This window comes from Vulpes vulpes, chromosome 8 (genome assembly GCF_048418805.1).
Source record: "Vulpes vulpes isolate BD-2025 chromosome 8, VulVul3, whole genome shotgun sequence".
Taxonomy (NCBI): Eukaryota; Metazoa; Chordata; class Mammalia; order Carnivora; family Canidae; genus Vulpes; species Vulpes vulpes.
The window spans coordinates 71,766,034-71,773,876 of NC_132787.1; the positions used below are offsets into that span (position 1 = coordinate 71,766,034).

The window sequence follows — 7,843 nt, forward strand, 5'->3', positions numbered from 1 at the left end:
TAAATTCTGCCTCTGTCTCAGCTACCTCCCTGAGATTTTTAAAAGCCACTTCATTTCTCTGTACCTCAGTTTCCCCATCTTTAAAAGTTAGATAACAAAATCTGTCATAAGTTATGGGGGCAAACAAACTAGACAGGCAATTGTTCAATGAATGGACAAATGAAAGAGAGAATATATTTTTAAAACTTATGATTGGATTGATATTAAGAGATGAATCAAGTTCAAGGTCTCCAGCTAGCCTTCAGGCATCCTCTTATGGGTAATGACTGTCTCGGGGTTATGTAAATAGATCAAAAAGCCAAACTGAAACTCTATCTGAGACAATGGCTGCCAAGGCTAATTAAGCAGTCAAACGCCTCTCTGTTTTTTAGAATTAGATAAGCCCATAGAAAAACAGTGGCTAACTAGATGCCAGTTGAAAGCCAAGACTGACAGTTATAGCTTTGGTTCATTTAAAATGGGTCACAAGGGCAGCCCGGGTGGCGCAGGGGTTTAGCGCCGCCTGCAGCCCGGGGTGTGATCCTGGAGACCCGGGATCAAGTCCCACGTTGGGCTCCCTGCATGGAGCCTGCTTCTCTCTCTGCCTTTATTCTCTGAATAAATAAATAAATAAATAAATCTTAAAAAAAATAAAATAAAATAAAATGGGTTACAAAATAATCACCTGTAAATGAAACTGGTTTGGTAGAGGTGGCCTTCTAGGCAGAGGTTTCATTTGGCTTATTTGTTCATTCTATAGGGAAGAGTTGCTAATTGCAAGATCCTGAATGGTGATATGACTGGGCATCACTGACCTACAGAAGGGATCTGCTCACACAATTTCCACACATTCTACCAAGGGACTTCTACACAGTTTCCAACTGGGACACACAGCAAAGACCTAAAATGCTATTATTCAATCCATGGAAACTACCTAACTCATTGTCATCTGGTCGGAGACTATGATAGTAAACAAATATATTCCCCAGAAAATCCAGCCCATGCTGCTGCATCATGGTTGGGGTTGGGGCATAGGCAGAGTGGGAGGGGTGGTTCCATTTCGGTTTGGTTTTGGTCTGTCTTTCCTCGATACCCTTAATCTCCCTAAAGTCTCATCCTACTTCAAAATACCTATACTTCTCTTTTGACCAAACCTGTTCAACTATAGGTATTCATTTTTATTTAATTATTTATTGCTGCCTTGTCAATTAGTATTAGTCTAGAAATGGAGTTATCAGATGATCTTTTTGCTGAAATGCTCATATTTTAAAAAAAACAACAACAACAACAAGACTCATGTTCTGGCATCCAGCTACATCGTAACAATAATGGCGCTAAGAACAGCCAGCTGTTATTAAATGTTCACTGTGCACCAGGAAAACCCAAGCATTGCACACATGCTCCTACTACATTTGTTTGGCATGCACTTATTCTACAATTATTTATGCAGCACTTACTGTGTGTCAGGCACTATTGTAGGCATGAGACACAGCGGTTTTCTAGAGTACTAGAAACATAATAGTGAATGAAAAACAGTCCCTGCCTCAGTGATGTCTGTTGTGAAGAATATGAAAGCAGGAGAGGGAACAAGGAGTACTGGTGGAGGAGATATTCAGTCTTTTTTTTTTTTTCTATTTTCACCCTTTATTGGAAATACAAGGCAACATTACAGTTTCAGATCATTAAATAAATGTGGGGATACGGTATAGACAACAATCATGACCTGAATCCTGTAAGTAGTTTTTCAGTTCAGAGGGTAGGAAAGAACCACATTACTCAGCCACCAGAGGAGTTTGGGCTTCCACTCTGGCTAGCAGGATGCCAGTGCTGGTCAACCATACATGATCTTCACCACAGCAAACTGGAATCTCCAATTTTTCAAACTAATTGTAGGAAGAGAGAGCAACTGGGTGATCAGAGGGTGATCAGAAAATCACGGAATGTTTGGTAAGAGATTTAGGCCTTGCTGTGAAGGCAGGTGAAAAGGCAAACCAGGGCGAGAGCTGAGAGAAGACCATTCCCTCCAGGAAGAGGGAACAGCAGTGCAAAGGCCCCAAGGCAGAAAGTTTCTAGCAAGGATGCCATCATAACTCCAGCAGGATAAGTGAAGAGGAAAGCAGGAGGAAACGTCAGAGAGGCGAGCAAGACCAGGCCACACTAAAGCTAGGGCAGGCTTTTGTGAGAGGAGCAAGATGAGCTGACCTAATGTGTGAACAGGATCACTCTGGTGGCCATGAAGAATAGACTACGGAGGGATCCGGGCAGATGCAAGAAAGTCAGTTAGAAGTTTCCAAAAGAATCCAAGCAAGAGAACACAGTCGTAGTGACAGAACTGAGATATGTTCAGGTTCTGGATATATTCCAAAAGCTAAAGCTAATAATAGAACTTGCTGATGAATCAGTTAATTAAAAGGATGAAGTTGCCATCAATCAAGATAGAGGAGAGAAGGGGATGGGACAAGAGCAGAGGGGAAGTTCAGAAAACTGGCCTGGGCCCTGTTGAGTCAAGATGTCAAGCAATCAGGTGGGGAGGTTGAACTGGTAGGTGGATGCAAGAATCTGGACTTTGAGAGAGGCCTGGGTCAGAGATAAAAAGGGGGTAATGTCACTATTTAGATGTTATTTCAGGGGCAGCATGGGTGGCTCAGCAGTTTAGCGCCACCTTCAGCCCAGGGCCTGATCCTGGAGACCCGGAATCAAGTCCCACATCCGGCTCCCTGCATGGAGCCTGCTTCTCCCTCTGCCTGTGTCTCTCTGTCTCTCATGAATAAATAAATAAAAATAAAAATCTTTAAAAAAAATAGATGTTATTTCAAATCATGGAACTGAATAAGATGTCCAAGGGACTATGTGTAAATTAGGAAAGAAAAGGTCTAGGGGGCACGTGGGTGGCTCAGTGGTTGAGCATCTGCCTTTGGCTCAGGTCATGATCCCAGGGCTCTGGGATTGAGTCCCGCATCAGGCTCCCCACGAGGAGCATGCTTCTCCCTCTGCCTCTTTCTGTGTGTCTCTCATGAATAAATAAAATCTTTAAAAAAAAAAAAGAAGAAAAGAAAAGAAAAGAAAAGAAAAGAAAAGAAAAGAAAAGAAAAGAAAAGAAAAGAAAAGGTCTAGAAATAAGCCAACCTTGCAAAGTCGAGGTACAGAAAAGCAGCTAGCAAAAGAAAATGAGAGAAGTCGTTGTTGAGGATGCTAGGAAAATCGAAAGAGTAGGAAGCCAATCAAAGACAGAACTTCAAGGAGGAGAACGTAAGCGAGGGGGCTCAGTGTGGCTGATGGGCCAAATGAGACAAGGATTTGAGGGCTGACCTCTGGATGGAGCAACACAGGGGACCCATTGGTGGCATGGTGGGGCTGAAAGCCTGCCAGGCACCTATTCAGGAGAAAGGCAATTGAGAGGATACACATTAGTTAAGGCACTGGCCATTTCCATGTGCAGAAACAGACCTTGAGAGGTTTATGATGCTACCCAAGGTCCCATCGCTGCTGCAGGCAGGCTGGTTCCTGCGTTTGAAATACCATATTATGTGACCTTAAAATGCAACACACTTTACTCATGATTCACCACCCCTTTTTTCCATGAATACTCTAAGAGGTGCACAGTTGCTCAGGAGCACTTCCTGACTCTGAATCTGAAAAGACTCTGTTCAGGTCCGGACCCAGGACCTCCCCCCAAAAAATCCACACCAACATTTTTAAATCATCACACTGCCAACTTTTCCCATTCTGTCTTTTCAAAATAATACGACTGGGGGCGGGGGGGCTCCCACTTTTTTAAGCCAGGGGTTTTAAAGTGTTTTTAAAGAAATATTCTTCATTTTATGCTTCTTTTTTTTTTTTTTATTGGAGTTCAATTTGCCAACATATAGCATAACACTCAGTGCTCATCCCGCCAAGTGCCCCCCTCAGTGCTTATAGGGCTTCTTTGATAAATGGAGTTCTGCTCTGACCAAGTAGTTACTCTCTGTCCCACGCTGCACCAGCCAACACCCGAGCTGGCCACTGACAAGGCCCTGCCGGGCATGCCCTGGATAGAGCACAAGCTGAAGGAAAAGTCTTCAGGGCTTCTGATCCAGGAGCTCTCCTCATGCCTTTGCCCACCAGCAAGCTCCCAGGCCTCCGCACTGGTCCTCTGGGTGCAACTACCCCTGCCTCCCTTATCCTCAGGGGTGGAGCAGTTTCATCTCCACAAAAGGAAGAGAACAAAACCATTCTACTACCCCATTTCAGGGTACAAACTGCGGCCACCACATGTTACTAGTTGAAGCCATGTGTTTAAACATTATGACTGAACAGAATAAACATTAACACCATTAACATGTCCCTTCTGAACGTTGCTGATAATGGCACTTTTCCAGTAGTACTCTTCAGCAGACCAGCTAGAATGATACCAAAGTGAGTTGGCTTTAGCTGACACTTGTTTTTCAACAAATATTATTGAGAATCTTCTGAGCACTGGGGATGCAGTAGCAACAAACAGACGAGTGAACATTCCTACCCTTATGAAAATCACATGGCAGGTAGGGGAGCAGTGGCAAACAAATTTTTATCAGTTAAGTGCTCCGGAAAAAAAATAAAGCAGGAAAGGCAGCCAGGAGGGCAGGCGGGTCAGGGGTTTGATGTAATCTTTAATAGATAATCAGGAAACGTCTCTTTGAAACAATCTGAGCAAAGACCAGATACAAGTATGGGAGCAAACATATGGATATTTGGGGGAAGAAACAGCACATGTCAAAGAATACAGGTAGGAATAATCAAGAACACTCAGGAATTCTGTTTGAGTTTAGATAAGGAAGAGACAACCTGTGTGGTGCTCAGCGCAAACTGGCAGTGTCTGCAGACAGATAGCTTGGAAGTCCTCTCTGTAATGATTAACAAAAGTCGAACACCAAACCAGCTCTCAGGCCACGGTAAGCTACATGGTAAGCTGCTGCAACTGGACTGGAGGCTGGATTCCAGAGCTTTTACTCTAAAATCTAAAGACTCCAACCTCCTGGGGCACCCACCCACAGTGGCCTCTGCCGAGCAGGTCAAGCATACAGCCCTGCCGTTGACTGACCTGACCTCCAGGGGATAAAACAGTTTGCCCATATAGAATAAAACAGATTTTTCAAAATGTGGTCCAGGGACCTGTAGCTGTCCCAAAGACCCTCCCGAGCAGTCTGTAAGGTCAGAACTATTTCAGTGATAATACTGAATAAGATATTTTCCTCTTTTGATTTCATTCTCTCACGAGTGTACAAACAGAATTTTCAAGAGGCTATGACCCTTAATGGCACTGTGCTTATGAATTCTTGTTTTATTAATATTTCCATTAATCCACACACATAAAGGCTCTTAGGAGTCCTCAATACTATTTTAGAATGTGGAGGGGTCCTGAGATCAAAAACTTTGAGAATTGAGAGAGTGAAAAAGGCCATGAAAACAGGTTCAAGCATCAAGAGACAGGAGACTTTATCAAGACTCGCTTGTCACACTATAATTACGAGTGGATTTGCAAAAGTGAAAAACGTTTGCTTTCCTAAGAATGGGTGGACTTTTGTTTTGGGTAACGACGAGCGCAGCTGCCTTAGCGCAGAGTTGGAAACTATCCAGGCTGCGGAGTCCCGCTCTCCAGCCACCGCGCCTCCTGCCTTCCTAGCGGGAGAGCCTCCGCGTGTGCAGCCCGGGACGCCTTAGCGAACTCAGTGTGACTCCCCGGTCAGCAGGGGGCCAGGAAGGCTCAACTGGGTCACTCCCTTGCTGTCGTTAGGACGATGAATAAAATTACCACGAGCCTGAGTAACGCCCCCCCGCCAACCTCCGCCCCCCAACCCCGCCGGTGCTGCGCAGGTGTCACCGAAGGTGGGCCGACCTTGGGTCTGAGAGCGCACAGGCATCCAAAGGACCGGCCAGACCTTAGGATCACCCTCCCCAGCTCCAGAGACCCAGAGATCCAGAGATCAGATACATCACATCCACAAGTACAAACACAAAATTCGACCTCTACGGAGCTCGAAAGAGAAGAACATGAGAGGGATCCCTGGGTGGCGCAGAGGTTTAGCGCCTGCCTTTGGCCCAGGGCGCGATCCTGGAGACCCGGGATCGAATCCCACATCAGGCTCCCGGTGCATGGAGCCTGCTTCTCCCTCTGCCTATGTCTCTGCCTCTCTCTCTCTCTCTCTCTGTGACTATCATAAATAAATAAAAATTTAAAAAAAAAAGAAGAACATGAGAACGACAGAAATTTCCAACTGTTAAAAAAAAAAAAAGCTGACCAGGAAAAGGAAATCTGCGTCTCGAAAGAGGGCCAGCCTCGGAGACGCTAGAGCTGTCGGACTTCCGCTCGGCTCCGGCTCCTGGAGGGCTGGGTGGCCCTGGGCAGGTCACCGGGGCTTCCTCGCCCGGGTTCCCCTCGCCTGCAAAAGGCTGATGCGAAGGTCTAGGGAAGCGCCTGAGCCGGCGGCTGTCAGATGTGGTTACTCCGCGAATGATGCGCTCCGCGACGTGGGGCCCAAAGGTCCCGCTCTGAGCCTCAGTTTCCCCAGATCGGTAAAACAAGGGGAATGGCTTCAGCTCCCCCCAAATCCTTTCTAACTCAGGCACTGAGCTTAGGAAGGTCAAATCAAGCCGCTGCAGGGCGCTTCTGCCATCTCGATAAGAGCAGGAGAAATTCAGCGCTCGGAGGAGAGGGCGGAACAAACTCCCGAAGTAAACGTGCCAAAGTCCCTGCACCGCTCGGGTCTTCGCAGGCTCCTCTGCCCGATGTCCCCGGCCGCCTGCCCCATGGGCGAGGGCTGGGGACAGGGTCCGCCAGGAGGGGGGCCCCGCAGCGCGGCGGGACGCGCGGGCAAAACGGCGCGGCCGGGGGAGGTGGCTCGGATCCGAGGGCGAGGTGCTTCGCCGGCCTGGGACGGGGACGGGCCCCGCGAGGTGCGGGGCAGCCGCCAGCCCGCGCCGGGCGCCTTACCTGGGGCTGGAGCTCGCAGTCGGCGGAGGCTGCGCTCGCGGGCAGGAGGCAGAGGGTCGGCAGCAGGAACCAGCTCCAGGGACTCATCCTCCCACCGCGGCCCCGGGGCCCGGCTGGCGGGGGAAGGAGCAAGGCAGCAGCGGCCCCCCAGCCCGGCTAGCCGGCGGCCGCGGAGCTGCGGACTGGCGGGGCGCCCTCCATGCGCGCGGGGCTCGGGGGCCGGGGCGCGGGCCGGCAGCTCGCTCTGCGGCGGGTCCGGCCGCCTGCGGGCGGGGCCGGGGGAGCCGGGCGGGGGCAGCCGGGCGGCGGCCGCGAGGGGCGGGCCCTGACCTCCCAGCCCCTGCCCCGCGCCCCGCGCCCCGCGCCCCGCGCCCCGCGCCCCGCGCCCCGCGCCCCGCGCCCCGCGCCCCGCGCCCCCCGCCCCGCGCGGAGCCCCCGCGGGGGTGCCCCCGCCGCGCCTCTCCCGCCCGAACCCCGCGGGGGGCCGCCGGCCACCTGGGGAGCCGGCCCGGAGGGAAAAGTGACGTTCCAGCCCCGGCTCCCAGCCTCGTGCAAGACTCCTGCTGGCTCCCACCCTCGCGTCTGTATTTGCGCTGCCAGTTCTGAGGGTGGCTCTTGATTGAAAGGGACAGCCCGGAGAAACAAATGATAGGCTACTTTTTCCAAGGAAAGTTCTTTTCAACAAAGGAAATGGCATACAAGCTTCGCCTGTAAAGGGGGGGAATAGTATGTGCGTACTCTTAAAAGTCTGTGACCACAAAAGCCAGCACTCCATTAAGTGTCCTCTTAAGGGATTTGGGGTAATAATATTAAGGATGTGAACACCAAACTCGGATTACTCCACAGATTAAATGAGGACATTTATGGAGAGCATCTTGTTTGATGTACTAGGAGGCCTGCAGAATGTGTTTGCTC

At 49.7% G+C, this 7,843-nt stretch overlaps 1 protein-coding gene across 2 annotated transcripts in view; it reads right to left on the reverse strand.

The window, feature by feature from the left end:
- Positions 1 to 7,182, reverse strand: part of TRABD2A (TraB domain containing 2A) — a 52,389-nt gene extending 45,207 nt beyond the window's left edge. For both annotated transcript variants that reach the window (XM_072767043.1, XM_025994674.2), the window contains exon 1: positions 6,929 to 7,182. In XM_072767043.1, coding sequence (XP_072623144.1) covers positions 6,929 to 7,015 — 87 coding nt within the window. In that variant the 5' untranslated portion in view covers positions 7,016 to 7,182. The remainder of the gene's footprint in view (positions 1 to 6,928) is intronic.
- Between the last annotated feature and the right edge of the window lie 661 nt (positions 7,183 to 7,843).